Here is an 18,665-nt window from a genome sequence, read left to right as displayed (position 1 = left end):
AATTTAAAGAATGAACACATAAACAGATTCACATGTTCCCACCACCCTGCATTAAACATAGGGTTTTGCTAAGTTCTTCGGAGCCCCCTGCGTGGTCCTCCTGATTGTAGTCTTATCCCCTGCGATCCAGGGGTGACTGGCATCCTGATGTTCATGTTAATCCATTTACTGGTGTGTGAAGGATATCTTCAGGTATTTCCAAAATTCGGGAAGTAAGCAGAGCTTCTGTGTCCATGCCAAGACTGTACTTCAGCGTCTCATAGTGTGTGTGTGGTGACGTACGCTCAGAGGTAACAGTGAGGATACAGGTCAGTAACATTCCGAGACAGTGTTTGCTGAGTGCTGCCCTCTGTCAGGCCTGAGGACTAGACCTCAGGCGGCTGGCAGCTCCGATCTTGTGTTCCGCCTCCTGCCTTGCCTGGTTCTTGCTGGGGGACAGGCTCCAAGGGGTTGGAGGGCAGAGTGGGAAGACAGGTGAAGTGGCCGTCCTCAGGGATCACCCAATGAATGCTTCTCCTTTCCTTCTTGCCCTTTCTCCACCCTGTTCTGTGGAACAATAGCAAGAGTCTTAACTCTGGTCTTCCTTTAAGTCCAGCCGGCGGACCCCCTGGAGCTTCGTCTGGGGAGTGTGGTTTCACACGGGTTAGGAGAAGCTGCATTTTGCTCTGTGTGGTCCTGCACAGGAGCATTGGTGGCCACTTGTCTTGTGCGGGCCAGCTCCCTGACTGCCTGCAGTTGAAGACCTGTGTGGCCCGCAGAGCATGTGGCCCAGTGTGTGTCAGGAGCTCAGGCAGACAGGCACCGGGGCCCAAGAATCCCCTCCTGCCACCTTAGTCCATAGCCACGCCCGGTCTGCCCCGTGAGCCCTGACACACCGCACAGGGTGCTTCCTGCTCTTGTCTGTTGCAGGCACTCAGCAGCCCTCAAGGGCTGAGTCCATGTTATCAACCTCATTTTATAGAAGAGTAAATTAGGGTTCAGAGAGTGTGGGTTACCCCTGGTTTCAGCTAAGTCACAAAGCTGGAACTTGGGTTCTGGAATTTGCTACTGCACCACAGTTGTTCCTCGTGGTGGAAGTCCGGGGGTGTTGGGGAGGCAGCAGTGCTTGCTGGGCCTAGCTTTGTGGAGTCTCCTGGGGTGGGAGGAAGTTCTTATTGAAATGTTCTTTGCCAGTGAGCCCAGTTGATATGAGGGCAGTGTTCCTTTGGGGATGAGCTGGTCAGATTGGGGGCAGCCTCTCCATCCCTGTTTATGCAGGGGCCTCGAGGGAGATGCTCCCAACCTGTCTCGGGGTGTTTCAGAGCTCCAGAGCACACTCTGCCCAGGCAGCGTTTAAAGACCACTTAGCTTTTTGAGTTTGGGATCCTTTCCCAAGGAGAGGTTGCTGGTTGGAGCCTTAAGCTGCTTGGCAGCATCTTGACCATAGAAGGGCCTGATTTTGATTGTGGTTTCTCTTCTGGTGGTTAGGGGGCTCAGCCTTCCTGTATCATTTTATCTGCCTCAGAGTTAGAATTGGGCCTCCTAATACAGTATATAGTTGATTCTGTTTTACTCAGACAAATAAGCCATATTTGGGAAGGGATGGGCTTCATCTTTTGCCTGGAAAGGCTTATTTTATGATCTGATGACCGTTGGATGGGAATCCTTTGTGTGTCTTCTGTGTTATTTAATCATAGAAGTGCTTGCACTGTGCTCCCTCTGAGTAGGCTGGCTGGTGTGCTTTGTGTAGATTATCTCGTTAAATCCTCATAGCAAGGGACGCCTGGGTGGCACAGTCGGTTGAGTGTTGTCGAACTCTTGGTTTAGGCTCAGGTCATGATCTTGGGGTGGTGGGATTGAGCCCCGTGTTGGGCTCCGCGATCGTAAGATTCTCTTCCTCTCCCTCTGCCCCTCCCGCTCATGAGTTCGTGCACGCTCATGCTCGCTCTCTCATATCTTCAAAAAAAAAAAAATCCTTACAGCAAGCCTGGGATCTCTGGTTTTCTCCTTATCCCTGGCTATGAGGTGGAGAGTCTGAGCCACTGAGAGGTGACTGACATAACTTGTTCAAGGTCAGACAGCCAGTGAGGAGCGGAACTGAGATCCGAACCTGTGGAGTGCAAGTTCCAGCAGTTTCATGCTAACGCTTCTCCACGAGCGCTTACAACTTGTCTGTCTCTCCGAGGCCCAGATTACTAGTTCATACGCAGAAAGTTTAGACACCTTAGTAATTGATGATTAAGCGTTTGGGTATTTATTCTTGTGGTGTCACAGAATTAGGTTCTTTCTCAGTGTGTTTGTAGAAACATAAAAACCCTTAGGAGCCAAGACATGTTTAAAGAACCTACTTGAATTGCCCAGATGCTGGGGGGGTGGGGGTGCGGTGTAGGCCCACAGCTTTGAATCCTTGGCTTTTGCCTTCACCTCAAGGTGGAAGACTTTCTCATCACACCAACCCTGAGGCCAGCCTCAGACTCCCCAGGCTCCTTCTTTGTTTGAAATCCTTGCTTAATTTGCATTTTATCCTTCTTGAAGAGATAAAGATAAGACACAGATAAAGAAACATCTGGAGGGATCTGAGAATTGCCAGTCAGTCCTCTTCCTGCAAATCCTGCTCCTCTGCCTCCTGGTGTCCACCCAGGTGCTATCACCCTTTCTCCTTCTTGTCCCGGGGCTCAGGTAGGATTGGGCTCTTAGTAGGTGTTCAGTGAATGTCTGTCTGTTAGCGGGATGAGTGGATAAATCACTTTTCACTGTGAAGTGTTTTAACTACATTTTCAAACAAAAGAGGAAAAACCATGAGCTTTCCATCCTAACACCACCTTCAAGCCACTTCAAACCACTTAAGGTAAGAAAGCACCTCTACAGCTTGAGCCCCATCCCCTGTCCCTTGTGCCGACGCGGGAGCCTGGAAGTCGCTGTGGCTTCTCCCCAGACACTGGCAGTAGCCTCCCGTGGCCTGGCTGAGCTTGCTTACCCCTGCCTGTGCTGTCCCACCTGCCCCGTGAGTACTGTCTTGACACCAGTGATTACTGACTGTGAGATGTGCTTTAAAAACACGTGGCTCTGTATTTTCAAAATAAGCTTCCAGGGGTGCCCAGCCGGTTCAGTCGGTGGAGCATGCAACTCTTGGTCTCGGGGTTGTAGGTTTGGGCCCGATGTTGGATGCGAAGATTACTTAAAAATAAAATCTTTTGAAAAATTAAAATTAAAATAAGCTTCTATTTTCCTGGCAGTCTCTTAAGGGTTCGTGAAGCTGCCTTGTCTGTTGAGTGAGACTTGGTGGGATGTGAGAAGGAAGTCTGTGGGTCATTTGTTCTCCTTTGCCCCAAGTTTATTTGCGTTTTAATCTATGTGTCAAAAACGTTTGTTACATTTTGCAGTTATGAATGGTGGATACTGGATATTTTGATGCTGATATTTTCCTTAATTCTTAGTGGGTGAGCAGTGTACTATGTGGTTCATTTGAGCCTTACTTAATATGTTTTTGGTGGATATGAAAATGTAACTTGATCTCAAATTAATTCTCCCTTGATAGTTTCTACTTCTAAGAGGGGACTGTTGAACTCAACACTCAGACTGTTCAAGAAGTTGAAATTCTTTAAGTTTTTACATACAATTTGTATGAAACAAGGTAAAGTCTACAGAAAATGCCCAGTTTACAAATGGACTATATTCTTACAAGTTCACTTAGAAGTTTTTTTTTTTTTTTAAGATTTATTTAAGAGCATGTGGTTGTGCGTGCATGCAGGGGAAGGGGCAAGGGGAGAGAGAATCCTCAAGCTGACTTCACACTCAGCATGGAGTCCCATGTGGGGGGTTTCAATCAACAGCCAGCCGCCCAACCAATTGAGCCACCTAGGTGCCCCTGGGAATCACTGGTTTAAGACTCATGCTTGTCTTCCTGTCAGAGTCGCTCTTGTGAAAGGCTGCTTGTGGTCCCTACGCTGAAAAGGTGAGGTGAGCACAGCAGGTGGCACTCCTACTTACTGATCGTCTACCACACACTAATCTGTACAGAACAAGATTCATGTTGAGAGGAGTGGGGGGAGGGCATGGTGACACCTTTTCCAGAGGCTTCAAGGTGCTAGAGGTCAGTGGCACTGATTCTCATAGCTAAGTTCAATTGAGAACAGCTGTCCTTTCTTGTTCTAGAGAGAGCTATGCCACAGACGTATCTTCCACATTTCTCAGCAGTGAGGCAGTTACTCAAGCTTGTCCTGACAGGAGGTAGGAGAGAGAAACGCAGAAGGGGATCTCCTTCTGAGCGAGGGGGAGATTGGTGGGGTGCTGGTACTTGGAAGTGGGGGAGCCACGGTAGGGGCTGGGCATGCCGGTGGGGGGGCTCCTGGCAGGAGAGGAGCAGCATTGATGTAGGCCGGCCGCTGGTGTGAAGCTGGTGAGGCAGGTCGGGGCATGCAGCCTTTCTTTGGGTGTGTGACGGGCTTGGATTTGGGGTATGCACATGCGTATAGGAGAGGCGAGCGATCGTAACTCTCGTGGCGCCACGGTGCCCGCGGGACCAGGCAGAGGGCTGTGTTCTTGAGAACCTCTCTTGTGATCAGCTTCGTTTTATTAGGGAGGATGGGGATGGGGGACAGGCATAACTAGGGTTTTGTTACTTTAAATTTCTCTAGAAATTTAAATTGCAGAAGCTATTGAGTAACCAAAACTATTTACTTACCACAATTTTGGGTCATCAGGTGGGTGGCAAGCTGAGTGGTTTGTGCCGGGAGGGAATGACCCACTCACAGGTCCTGGGTCACCTGGGATCCCCGGGCTATGCTGCCTCCACAGGGCGGAGTGACGGCAAGCTGGAAGGGGCGTCTCAGGACCGGAACCCGCCCTGTGGGGCCGCCAGTCAGCAAGTGTCCCCCAGATTGTGGCAGACTGTCTCAGTGCTGTTTATGCTGCTAAAGTACCACCTCTAGATGTTTAAAAAAAAAATTAGCTGTTAAGAATAACAGCTATAATACAAGTAAACATTTGGACTTTTCACACTGGTAGAGGGCTTTTCTCTTAGGCTTTTCTTTTCACAATTGATGTTTAAATGCTTCAAAGAGTAATACTATGGATATCTTTCTTAACTACAGAAGTAAAATTAATCGCTAAAACATACTCATGCCAGTGAGTTACAGCTTTGGGAAGAGAAAGCACGAGCATCCAGCTGACCCTGCAAACATCTCTGTCAGGGAGGGGCCCTGAGAGCTGGTCTTGCACTGAGGTGCTTGCCTGGAGTGCAGTGGCTGAGGCAGGAAGGAAATTGCAGAATTCCATGAAGGAGGAAGGCTGCCCGTGACAGGTTCCTGTGTCATTTTGCCCATAATTGCTGGAGCAGAGGGGACACTGGAGGAGCAGTGGTCTGGTGGCCAGCATCTCAGAGCCCAGGGCTGATGCAGGACAGTACAGCTGGGGCTAGGCTAGCATCACACTCTGGTTCAGGAGATGCTTGGGCCCTTCTGGGCAGCCCTGTTTCTCAGGCTCACCAGAAGTGACCCCAGAAAAAGTGTTTCAGGGGAGCTGAGGTCCCTGCCTGGCACCCAGCGGTTCTTTCTGGAGGTAGCCCGTACTGTGGGTCAAACTGGACTGCTGAGTCTAGAGGTGCTCTTGGCTCAGGGCTTTTGCACTGGCCAGTCCTGTGCTGAGAAGGCTCTCCCCAGATTTCTTTAGGGCTTTCCCCATCTCCTTAGGTATTTTTCTCTGATGTCACTTTCCCAGTAAGGGCTTCTGTGTTTAAATTTGCACATCCCACAGCTACTCACCTCAAATACTCCTGTCTTCCTTCCTGGCTGTACTTTTCTCATGGTAGTTATCACCATCCAACACCATAACACTACCTGTTGTTTGTTTTTTGGGGTGTCTGTGTGCTGTACCAGAATGTAGCAGTCTTTTTTTTTTTTTTTTTAAGATTTTATTAATTTATTTCACGAGAGAGCATGAACAGGGAAAATGGCAGTGGAGAGGGAGAAGCAGACTCCCTGGTGAGCAGGGACCCCAATGTGGAGCTCAATCCCAGGACCCCGGGATCATGACCTGAGCTGAAGGGAGATGCTTCACCAATTGAGCCACCCAAGCACCCCCAGAATGTCGCCTTCTCAAGGGTGTAGGCTTGGCTCTATTCTTTGCTGCGTCTCCAGTACGTAGAGCAGTGCATGGCATATAGTAGGTACTCAGTGAACATTTGCTGAAGTGGGTAGAGCAGTGTGGTTCTTGGGGGACTGTATTTGCCTCAAATCGCTGACGCTGCGGTGGGGCTCTGGCGTTTCACGTGAAGCGCATAACGGCAAAGCATGTGTGTCTGTCTGTCTTACGGCATCTGTTATGGCCATCTCAAAAATCCAGAGTTCTTTCTACACTTTGCTTGGATGTTGATTTCAGAATGACTGGCTTTTCTTTCTGACTCGTGACGGCTGCTGTATTTTGAATCTGAAACATTAGAGGAAAGTGAAACTTGAAAATGTGTGCTGCATCCGGGGCACGGGGGAGGAGGGGTTAGGCGGTTGATGAGGCAGCTGGATCTTGGTTTCAGCTCAGGTCGTGATCTCAGGGTCGTGATCTCAGGGTCATGGGTTTGGCCTGCATCTGACTCCATGCTCATCAGAATCTGCTGGAGATATTATCCTCTCTCTCTCTTTCTTCCCGCCCTACCCCTTCCCGTGCCCATGCACACACTCCTCCTCTAAAATAAGTCGTTAAAAAAATGGGATGCGTGGGGGCACCTGGGTGGCTCAGCCGTTAAGTGTCTGCCTTCATCTCAGGTCATGTGGGATCAAGCCCAGCATGGGGCTCTGCTCAGCGGGAAGCCTGCTTCTCCCTCTCCCACTCCCCCTGCTTGTGTTCCCTCTCTCACTCGCTGTCTCTCTCTGTCAAATAAGTAAATAAAATCTTCTTAAAAAATGGGATGCATGATGAGCTGTCATTACATTTTACTTTCTGTACGTGAATATTCCCCTCCCTGCTATGCAGCACCATCTAAGCTGGCAGCACTCCCCTGCCTCTCCACCTGAGTGCACTCCCAGCACCTGAGAGACTCCCTCCACCAAGCCTCCTGCCAACTCACACTTTAGCCCCATGGCAGCCAGAGGTCTGCTTTGGCTGCTTCATGCCCCAGTACTGGCCCATCTCTGTCGTGGCCACCCTCCCAGCTCTGGCCAGCCAGTTTTGTAAATGACATCAGGCCCATTGCCCTGTTAGGATGTAGCTTCCTAGGGGCAGGAACCACATCTACCTTATGGCCATGTCCCCAGACCCTTGCAAGCACAGTGGGAATGTTTATTGAGTAGTTGGATTAATAATGTAGTTAATTTGCGTCCTTTAAGAAACTCTGATGAGCGGGGTACCTGGCTGGCACGTTCAGTTGAGCGGACGTCCGACTCTTGGTTTCAGCTCAGGTCATGATCTTGGGGTTGTGAGATTGAGCCTCGAGTCGGGCTCCGAGCTCAGCATGGAGTCTGCTTGTCCCTCTCCCTCTGCCCCCGCCCCGCCCACTGCCACATACACATACACGCTCTGTCAAATAAATAAAATCTTAAAAAAAAAAAAAAAAAAGGAAACTGATGAGCAAAATGAGCGGGTATGTACCTATGAAGTAACAGAGAACCCATGGCCATGGCTTCGGAGAGCAAGGTGTACTTATAGGAGTCTCCCCGACAGCCTGAGCTGTCTGCGCCGGGTGGGTTCAAAGTCTTGGAGCTCCCCTTACCCTCCCAGTACTGTGGACAGGGGTTGCTGGATGTGCTCTGAGCTGAGGCAGACAACAGGATCTGCTGGGCCAGGGGTGATGGAGGCAGTGGGGCCTGGGAATTGGAGGTAGAGGGGGTGGCGGTCCTGACTGTGTGCGCTGCCTGCTGGTTTGTGTGGAGGCGCTTGGTGTCCTCTCTCCATCCCTGCTGAGCCTGGCCACAGGGCCACTCACCACCCTCCTGTGTCTCCATCTCTGCAGCAAGCGCCCTGTCTCTCTCTTCCTGTGGTCAGGCATTCTACTTCAGGACACCCCACACCAAAGCAGGCACGGCCCAGCTCGGTTAAGCCCCCAGCTGACGGTTTCCGCCAGTTGCCAACAATACAGTAAGACGACTAACTAGTTTATATTAACTTATATCAAGGTGCTGTGTGTTTCTTAAAGTAGAGGCTTATTAATGCCTTCCAGCCTCTCACTGGAATTGTGCTTTGGAGCAGGGTGAACGTGCCAGGAAAGGTAAGAGTACCAGGTGCATTAGTGTTTACAGGTGGGGAAAACTGGGGTTCAGCTTTTATCTCATGACAGTCTCTGTGAAGTATCCAGAACATAGTGTTTCTCTACCCAAGACCTCAGTCCTAGACCACTTGCAGGGTACAGTGCTAAGAATAATGTGTGTAGGATTGTCTTAAGTCTTTTTTTTTTTTAAGTTTTTATTCATTTTTGAGAGAGAGAGAGTGGACACGAGCGGATTTGGAGGGGAGAGGGGCTGTGGCAGAGGGAGAAGCAGACTCCCCACTGAGCAGGGAGCCCAACATGGGGCTTGGCTTGATCCCAGGACCCCGGGATCATGACCCGAGCTGAAGGCAGATGCTTAACTGACTGAGCCACCCAGGCGCCCAGGATTGTCTTCAGTTTTATGCCCCTTTACCTGCTGCCTAGGGCCACTCCTCCCCAGAGAGGTGCTTCCCCGTGGGAGTTGTCATCCTGGGGCAGGCTGAGAGGCTGCAGGCCTGGCGTGCTCAGCTGCTGCTCTCCTCATGTGCCAGTTCTGGCTGGATGTGTTCTTATTTTGCATATGCCTGCTTTACCCTGGAATAAATGGTGTTCTTTACAGCAGTCAAAAGAGCTCCTGGCTGTTTTTACTTTTCCAGCTCCAAGTTGAGAGTTTATTTCATTAGTTAAAAGAAAAAAATCTTAGAGAAATTATTGAGTATAATCTTGCAGCAAGTGAAATGTCAAAGGCTGGCATTTGGAAATAGCATTGTCAAGCAGAGTTCCAGCCAAAACCTGTGTGTTGGCCAGCTGAGCCCAAAGCCCTGGAGAAACTGAATAAGAAAGCCAGAGCTTGTGTCCCTGCAGTTCCCCAGCCCAGGCCTTGCAGCTGCTGTTGGAGTGGCTGACTGCTTTTCCAAGAGCAGGGGATTGTGCGGAGACGTTTCAGATTTGGGCATCTTTGCTGGATCGCCGTTCTTACCCTCTTGAGAGTTGAATGTGGGTCTGGCTGCTGAGGGAGTGGGGTGTTACCTCACCCACCCACCCATTAGGGATGTGCCCACTCCCTTCTGTCCATCGCTTCCAGTTTCCGCAGCAGCCACTTGCCCCACTTCCCTGCACTGCCACTGGGCTCCGGAGGGCTGGAAGCACATTGGTGGTGTGCTTTTTTCTGCCTCAGTCTGGTATTGCTCAGTGTGAAGCCACACCCCTGGTTGGGATCCTTACTGCAAAGCCTCATCAGCACTGCCGTATATACCGTTTAGGTCATGGGAGTTTCTTGTTTCCCAAACATGGCATTAGGTTTTGTTAACATGCCTTATTCAGACCGGAAACACCTGCCGCTCTTCATGGATCCCAGCTCCCGGTGCTTGTACTTCCTTCTCCCTCCTGCTCCAAGGGGTGGCTGTAGGGCCTCATGGCCCACGGGGCCTCCCCAAGGGCTGTGTGCTTTAAGGGGGGGTGTCACTGAACACTTGGTGGGGTTCTTCCTGGGGAGGGGAGCATGGAGTCTACCAGAATAGAGCAGGACTTTTCCCCCAGGAACTGTTGCCACTCAGACCTGATCATTCTTTGTTGTGGGGCTGTCCTGTTCATTGCGGAATGTTTACAGCATCTCTACACCTACTAGACGCAGTACCACTTTCTCCCTCCCCCACTTATGGCACCCCAAAATGTCTCCAGACATTGCTAAGGGTCCGCTGGGGGGCAGAATCACCCTAGATGGAAGATGTGTTAGTGGCCATAAACTTCCTAAGACTAAGAGCTCACGGTGGTTGGCTCCTCCGTAGCAGGCTGTGCTTTAGTATGGCCATGGTGACTCCCAGGATGAGCCCCACGTTGGGGCAGCCAAGAGACAAAGGCTGTTCTCACGGTCACTGCTCGTGGCCAGGGAATAGGCACTCATTTGGGGAAGGAGCTTTGGGGGCACCTGTGAGCCGACCAGGTGTGCTTGACCCTGGGCTGCTGCAGCATCAGGCTTGGAGTCCCCTACATCCCGTGTGTGGACACGGGGCGGCCCCCCTGGCAGTGCAGGTGTGCAGGGGAGTGGGTGCTCTGCACCGCCATCGGCAGCTTTCGTGGTCCGAGTCCTCTCTCTCTCTCACTCCCAGCGAACACACACACCTCCTGACTGTCAAACCGCAGTACTCCTCTCACACCTGCTCAGGTGGCCTGGGCATTTTCTGTGGTGCTTACCATACTCACATGTGGACAGATGGTAGAGAGGAAGGGAGTAGGTTTTCTCCAGTGTGAAGCTGTACTTCCTCCCTCAGCAGCGCCAGGCCGCGTGCTGCTCCCGGTCACAGGGTCCGTTGAGTCAGGTCCTCATCCATCCAGACAGCCCATTAGGACACCTGGGTGGCTCAGTCAGTTAAGTGTCTGCCTTCGGCTCAGGTCATGATCCCGGGATTCTGGGGGGATTCTGGGATCGGGTCCCGAGAAGGGAATCCCTGCACAGCGGGGAGTCGGGTTCTCCCTCTCTGCCCTCCCCCTGCTTGTGCGCGTGTGCGCAAAAATAAATTTTTTAAAAAAATCTTAGAACAGAAAACAGCCCATCAGTTTCTATTGTGCCGCGCAGCCTGGCCAGCAGCCTGCCGCAGAGCCTGGAACAGGCAGAGGTGCGTGCTGCGGGCTGCTCTGCCTGGGTGGGGCCTGCTCGGGGCAGTGCTCTCCTTTGAGGATCTCTTCGGGAGACCTTTTAACAACCATAGACACCACTTTAATGAAAGAAAGCTCTCAGGAACACATGCTTGCAAACCGGAGTCTCATCAGACTTACCTGGTCATTGTTTTGGGGGTACTGCTGTTAATGTTGGTCAGTTTGGGGTCAGGAAGTCTGCACTGAGGACAGCTTTTCTTGGTAAGTGCTCCTGAAGCCAGTGTAAGCATTCTTTTTTATTTTTATTTTTTTAAGATTTTATTTATTTGACAGGCAGTGAGAGAGGGAACACAAGCAGGGGGAGTGGGAGAGGGAGAAGCAGGCTTCCCGCTGAGCAGGGAGCCCGATGCGGGGCTCGATCCCAGAACACTGGGATCATGACCTGAGCCGAAGGCAGACGCTTAACGACTGAGCCACCCAGGCGCCCTGAGTGTAAGCATTCTTATCATCCCTCCCAGGATGTTTGCTATCAGGGTCCTTTGTCCCCAGAATAGCCAGTTTGCTGGGTGGGGGCTGTCCCACCAGGTCTTCAGTGCCCCCTTACTTTTCTGTGGCTGTGGACACCTGCTGCCTATGGAGCCCTGCCTCCTCGGGGCTAGTGGCTGACCCTGTGGGTGACACTTCACTGCTCTTGGATGTCGCCTACCACACCTCCCAGGACCGAGGTTCTGCCTACCATGAAGAAGCCATAGGCTGTCCCCACCTGTGCCAAACCATCCACGTGAAGATATGTCAGTGCCTTTGCTGGAACTGTCATTGAGTCCAGAATCTTGTCCACGTACAATTAACATTTTTCCAGGTCCATAAATCAGCCTGTCATATTTTGTTCTTTATTAACTTAATGTTAGAGATTTTGGTATTTCTCTTGTTGATTTTGCATTAAAAGTAGTGTGTGTCATGGTCTCGTGCGTCTCTTCTGTCTCCTTGAGCCTTGCTTGACAGGAGGCTGGGCACACAGGTGAATTGAGGTGAGGCCGTGTTGATCTGGTTTACTCACTTGCTGGGACAGGTGCGGGGGTGGGGTGAGCATGACAGAGACAGGTGGTACTCTCCCCTCCCCTACCAATGGGGACCTGTGGCCAGATTAGTTCACAGCACTGCTGTCGTGCCCAGGACTGTGCTGTTGGAAGTGCTGACTCCTTCCCACGTCCCCTCCCTTGTGTGTGTCCTTTAAGTGACACAGTCCAGCTGGTCCTCAGTCCTGGGCCTGAGGGTCTGCACCCGGGATGACCCTGGAGGCCCAGGTAGCACCCTTGGTTGTGTCCAGGAGTCCCATGAGTGCCCGAGGCTCTGTGTGCATAGCACTCCCTCACAGCGTAGCTGGCCTGGCTTGTGAGGACGTGGGCCTTAGCCTGGAGACTGTGACTCTTCCCCACTTAACTGCGCCCGAGGACAGAGAAGTTCCTGCTCATGGCGGGAAGGTACTGAATTTGATTATGCTTCGTTACGTTACATGCTTTGCTTATAAAGGGACAAACCGTTAAGGGATTGACTGAACCTCAGCTTGGTCCAACCTTGGTACCTCCCGTGAGGCGGAGTACTTAGGAAATGTGTGAGACACACTTGGCTTACTGCCGAGACACGGAGTGTTTTCCATAAATGAGTGGTGCACTTCCACTTGCAGCCCAGCTAGAGGAGCTGTCCCGCTGGTCACGTTCGTACTGTGCACGACGTGGAAGAACTCAGATTCTCTTAGGTATGTTTTATGTTTAAAGTCAGGCAGTCATTCTCCAGATCTCTCACTGATACTGGGTGTTTGGTACTTTCTTCATACTGGTCACCGGCAGCTGTATTATCTTCACCTTAGTGCCCTTCACAGACACTGTGTTCTGAGCAAATTGAAAGTTTGTGACAACCCTGAGCAAGTCAGCCAGTGCCTTTTTTCCAACAGCATTTGCTCACTTTGTGTCTCTGTGTCACATTTTGGTAATTCTCACATTTCAGCCTTTTTCATTATTACCGTATTTGTTTTGGTGATACGTGATCAGTGATTACAACGTCCTGAAAGCTCAGATGATAGCTCTCTCTTTTTTTTTTAAGTAAGCTCTGTGCACCCAACGTGGGGTTCGAACTCATGGTCCACCAACTGAGCTGGCTGGGCTTCCCATGGTTAGTACTTTTTTAGCAATAAAGTATTTATTTAAGGCATGGACTTTGGTTTTTGTTTTTTTGTTTTAGATATAATGCTACCAGTGCTTAATAGACTATGGTAGAGAGTAGGCATAATTTTGTATGTACTAGGAAACCACGAAGTTTATTTGACTCACTTTGTTGCGACATTACCTCTACTGCAGTGGTCTGAAACCGACCCACGGTATCTCCAAGGTAGGTGTGCACCTTGCCTGCAGATCCTACGCTCTCCACAGACCTCTGCGTGAGAAGTCTGCCTCCCCCCAGCTGTGGCGCAGCCCCCGTGTTGATGGTGACTCCTCGGCTGGAGCCGGGGCACGGTGTGTCTTTGGGGCTGACCCCTCCTGAGCCAGCCGTCCTGGGGCCAGCCTGCTGCAGGGAGAGGGGCTCAAGCAGCACTGTGGGGCTGCACAGGCTCCTGCCTCTTCTCGCCACCTGCCGCTGCCCTCTCTGCCCTCTTCGTGTCTGGGGCACAGGGTGTTCTTTCTAGCCTGGTTTTGACTTTGTGTTTGGTGCATCTCGGGATGAGCTGCTTCTTCGGCTCTCCTCTCATGGTGGCTGAGCTGTCACCCGGGGTGGCCACCTGTCCTTCCTGTTCGTGGCGCACTTTCTATAGGACTTGGTTTCTTCATCGTTCCCTGTGGGGCTCCTTTCCCTGTTTAAATGGAGAGGAAATGTTTGTCTGTTCTTTATGAACAAACAACACAAGAAACAGAGTTTTGTATGACCACACTCCCTTAGTTATTCAGATTTATAAAATGAAGTGTTCCATTGTAATCAACCCGCTTTTATAGTTACAGTATTGATAGACTTCTTATCACCTGGTACCTCCTTACAGACTCAGGATCTTTCCGTTTGGGCATATTCCGATTAGCTGTACTTACTAATCTCATTTTAAGGTTTACAGGGTCACAGCTTGGCTAGTGACAGGACCTCCAGGCCAGCTTCCCCACCCTTTTTTCCTAGTAGGCACAGACGCTTGTGAAGGCCTCCTCCTTTTCAGACATACCAAGGGATTCCAGTACCATATTCTCTTTTTTCTGTTCTAAGACATGGAGTTAACTGCTGTCCTGTGTTGTGTTTGTTTCTGTTTTTTTGTTTTTGTTTTTTTCCCTGAGTTCTTTTAATGGGGAGTACTATTAGAAGCAGTCTGGACGCTCTGGGTTCATTTTGTGGTGTTCTCCAACAATCTGGTGGTGGGTCGGCTCATGATTTCACTCCTAGAACACTTCAGAGTCTGAGCTGGGAAAGGCAGTTTTCTTTGTGGTTGTGGGTGAACTTGTATGTATTTCTGATTTAACTTTGAGCCTGTCTAATCCTTCCCCCCCCACCGCCAAGATTTTATTTGTTTGAGAGGGAGAGTGAGAGAGCGAGCGAGCATGAGCAGGACGGAGGGGCAGAGGGAGAGGGAGAAGCAGACTCCCCGCCAAATAGGGAGCCCCATGCGGGGCTCTTTCCCAGGATGCTGGGATCATGACCTGAGCGACGGCAGACGCTTAACCATCTGAGCCACCCAGTCGCCCCTGTCTAATCCTTTCTTAATGCCCTCCTAAATTTTTACTATTTCTTCTCCCAACTCTGTAGTATTTCTTTATGTCTCATTGGCAACTGTTCTGTCATTGCTTTCTTCACAAATTAGCAAAGACATGGTAAGAGCATCACGGGTTTATCGGTGCCAGCCGTAGTTAGAGAGGTACCTTGTTTTATCCTGGCCTTGCCAGTGTTTGGTGTTCCTATGTGTTGTGAACATAGATAATCGTCATTACTGTCTATCTGTCCGTCCTCCAGCCTCTCGTATTTACAAACATACAGTGCCATCTCCGGCCACTTTAAGGTGTCTTTGGATACCTTGCACGCTTTCATCTCTTAGTTCCTTGAGTTTTTTTGGTGTCTATCCTTTGTCCATTTCTTTGCCTAAACTCTTGATCGTTTATGAATTTGAATGAGTTCTTGTATATAAATGAATGCAGTCATATGTGATATATGTATTTCTAGCAGCTTGAGACATAATTTGTATACTGTACATTTCACCTGTTTAATTCAGTGGGTTTTAGTGTATTCACAAAGTTATATGGCCATCATTACGATCTAGTTCCAGAGTGTTTTTGACACCCTAAAAAGAAACCCAAGACCCGTTACCCCCCACCCCCCCAGCCCCTGATGACCACTCATCTGCTTTCTGTCTGTGGATCTGCCTCTTCTGGACGTTTCATGGAAATGGAATCCCACAATATGTGGCCTTTTGTGTCTGACCGTTTTGACTGAGCATAATGTTTTCTGTGTTCATTTATGTTGTAGCGTGTATCAGTATTTCCTTTTTGTGGCTGAATAATACTGAGTTTTATGGCTAGACTATGTTTTGTGTATCCATTTACCCATTGGTAGACATGTGGGTTGTTTTCACCTTTTGGCTGTTAGGAATCATGCTGCTGTGAACATTGCTCTACAGGTTTCACGTGGACATAGGTTTCCATTTCTCCTGGGTATACACCTAGGAGTGGAAAAGCTTGCTTGTATGGCGCCTGCTTCCTTTCGAGGAGCTGCCAGACTGTCTGCCCAAACGGCTGCACTATTTTACGTCCCAGCAGCAGTGGTGGGAGTCCCGGCTTCTCCACATCTTCACCAACACTGGTTACTGTCTGTCTTTGATTCTAGCCACTTGAGTGAGTGTGAGGAAGAGTCTCCTCCTGGCTTTGATGCACGTTTCCGTAAGAATTGATGGTGAACATCTCTTTATGTGCTTATTGGCCGTTTGTTTATCTTTTTGGAGAAATGTTTATTCAATCCCTTGCCTGGTTTTTAATTGTGTGTGTGTGTGTGTTTAATTGAGTTGTAAGAGCTCTTTGTGCCTCCAAGCCCCTTAGCAGATACGGGATCGACACATACTTTGTTCCATTCCACGGGTTGTCTTTTCACTTTCTTGGTGGATCAAAGTCCCTTGATCTGTGTTTTTTCTTTTTTCTTTTTTTTTTCCTTTTGTTGTTTGTGCTTATGGTCTCATATCTAAGAAGCCATTGCCAGGTCAGGAGAATTTACTCATATATGTTCTGCTAAGAGTTTTATAGTTTTAGTTCTTACACATAGATCTTTGGTAACATTTGAGCTAAGTTTTGTATCTGATACAGGAAAGGCATTCGACTTCATTCTTTTTGTGTGTGGCTATGCATTTGTTGAAAAGAGTGTTCCTATTCACTGAAGGGTCCTGGCACTCTCTCAAGTATCAGTAGGCTGTAGACATCTAGGCCTCTACTTTTTTTTTTTCAAGATTTTATTTATTTATTTGACAGAGGGAGACACAGCCAGCAAGAGAGAGAGGGAACACAAGCAGAGGGAGTGGGAAAGGAAGAAGCAGGCTTCCAGCAGAGCAGGGAGCCCAATGTGGGGCTGGACCCCGGGACCACGCCCTGGGCCAAAGGCAGACGCTTAACGACTAAGCCACCCAGGCGCCCATAGGCCTCTACTTCTAAGCTCTATTCCGCTCCCCTCTGCATCTGTCGTATGCCAGGACCACCCCATCTTGGTTATTGTAGCCTCGTAGTAAGTTTTGAAATCAGGTTGTGTGAGTAAGGTAGTTAGTTGTTCAGCTTTGTTCTTTCTGAGATTGTTTGGCTGTTCTCTGTTCTATGTGAATTTTAGAATCAGCTTGTCAATTTCTGCGAAGAAGCCAGTTGGGATGTTAGTAGGGATTCCATTGAATAATTTTTAAAATTTGTTAAATTTTGAATTTGTTTAAATAACTTAAAAACCTAACACTCTACCTGGCTTGGGGGTGACTTTGGTTGAAGTGAGGAGCTGGACTCTAGATAGGTAATTTCCCAGTTGTTAACCAGTTATTCCACTGCTATCTTTTTTGAGAAGCTTATTCATTTTTATCAGCTGTAACTTTTTCTTTTTGAAGTAGGCTGCACACCCAGTGAGGAGCTCAACATGAGGCTTGAACTCATGACCCCGAGATCATGACCTGAGCTGAGCTCCAGAGTGGGGCACTCAACCGACGGAGCCACCCAGGCACCCTCAGCTATAACTGTTATTTGTGGCTGACAGTCCCTGGAGTCTTCTTTCCACGACGTTGTACTTGCATGCTCTAGGATTGCTAGGCTAAAGTTCTGTTGAGTTGCGGATGCGGTCTTAAGCCCGTCTGTGTTCAAGCCCTGATTGAGCACCTTCTGTGTGTCCAGCCTTGTATGAAGTGCGGGTGGGTGAGTAGGCAAGGAGTTCTGGATGGAGACACCGTGGTCAGAGAGTTTGGACTGGCTTCCTCTGTGGGCTGGGGTTGGCTGCAGGTGGCATTGAGGTTGGGCAGTGATGGGAAGGCCAACTGGCCATGGCGGGGGGAGGGGCGGTGGTTGGAGAGTCACTCAGTGCTGAGGGAGGAGAGTGAGGGTGGATAGGAGCTGGATGGCGGGGTTGCTGGGCATGCGAGATGGGGGTGGGGGCTGGGATTTGAGCAGGGAAGGGACTTGGGAGAGGAGAGCAGTGGCCTGAACCCTGTGGCAAAATGTCAGATGGTTTGCCCTGTGCTTGGTGTTCGTGTTTCAGCAATTTTAACGCTTTAGTTCATACATTTAGGAAAAGTGAGCCGCTTTGAGTCTTACCTCTTTTTCCTGTGTCCACCAGTATGACACCGTTCCTATTCAGTCCAGCGTGGTGTTATGTGCTTGCCCATCCCCATCAATGGTGAGGACCCAGACTGAGTCCGGCACGGCCCCTGCCATTCCCAGCGGTGGTAGCAGACAGGGCCCCACCATGGACAGCACCGCGGCTGAGTCCCGCCCGAGCACCAACTCGCTGCAACACACCACACAGCCGCCACCACAGCCTCGGAAGAAACGGCCTGAAGACTTCAAATTTGGGAAAATTCTTGGTGAAGGCTCTTTTTCCACAGTGAGTATCTGCCACTGCTGTTTCTTGAATGAGTGTATTTTCCTCGGGATGGCTGACTTTCCTCAGGGCTTGGAGCTAGGGAACCCCATTACCAGGGTGGTGTTCTTCCCTAGGTGAGGGTCTCAGACCCCTTTGGGGTTTACTCTGGTTGCGAGGGTGACTTGGGGCCACCTCCCACCAAGTATCACGTGGTTAAAATACCTAAGCCATGATTTTGTAGATGAAAGCTTTAAAAGGCATCTATCGATTGATTTTCTGTTGTTTGGTTTGGTTTGGTTTTTGATGCAGTTAATTTTTATTCTAACCAATCATCAACAGATTCCATCCTGTGTCCTTGTGTCGCATTAGCAAGGTCTTGGGAAGCTTTTCTGTCCCTTTGTTTGAAAGTGTATCAATATCTCTTAAGAGCTTTTAGGAAACATTTAACGACCTTTACTATTTTGCTGTTATTTATTTATTTATTTATTTTAAAAAGATTTTTATTTATTTATTTGACAGAGAGAGAGACAGCCAGCGAGAGAGGGAACACAAGCAGGGGGAGTGGGAGAGGAAGAAGCAGGCTCCCAGCGGAGGAGCCCGATGCGGGGCTTGATCCCAGAACGCCGGGATCACGCCCTGAGCTGAAGGCAGACGCTTAACGACTGAGCCACCCAGGCGCGCCTGTTTTGCTGTTATTTAAAACAGTATATAAAACAGCACAGCCTTGACCCCTGCTAGAGGCGCAGCCCCAGACCTGCTAGTCCCCGGGTTCTCATGGCCTCAGTTTCAGTCAGGGCCCGCAAGTCACATGCAGGGTACCTCTGTTTGCTACCTGAGTGAGTTGTGCCTGTTTTGTGGCATT

General features: G+C 49.8%; 1 protein-coding gene across 2 annotated transcripts in view; it reads left to right on the top strand.

Annotated features, from left to right (window-relative positions):
• Positions 1 to 18,665, top strand: part of PDPK1 (3-phosphoinositide dependent protein kinase 1) — a 73,812-nt gene that overhangs the window by 12,126 nt on the left and 43,021 nt on the right. For both annotated transcript variants that reach the window (XM_045784719.2, XM_087853372.1), the window contains exon 2: positions 17,558 to 17,824. In XM_045784719.2, coding sequence (XP_045640675.1) covers positions 17,558 to 17,824 — 267 coding nt within the window. The remainder of the gene's footprint in view (positions 1 to 17,557; positions 17,825 to 18,665) is intronic.

This window comes from Ursus americanus, chromosome 2, assembly GCF_024610735.1.
Source record: "Ursus americanus isolate L20-20 chromosome 2, mUrsAme1.1.p, whole genome shotgun sequence".
Lineage (NCBI taxonomy): Eukaryota > Metazoa > Chordata > Mammalia > Carnivora > Ursidae > Ursus > Ursus americanus.
This window is presented reverse-complemented; position numbering and strand designations above follow the sequence as displayed.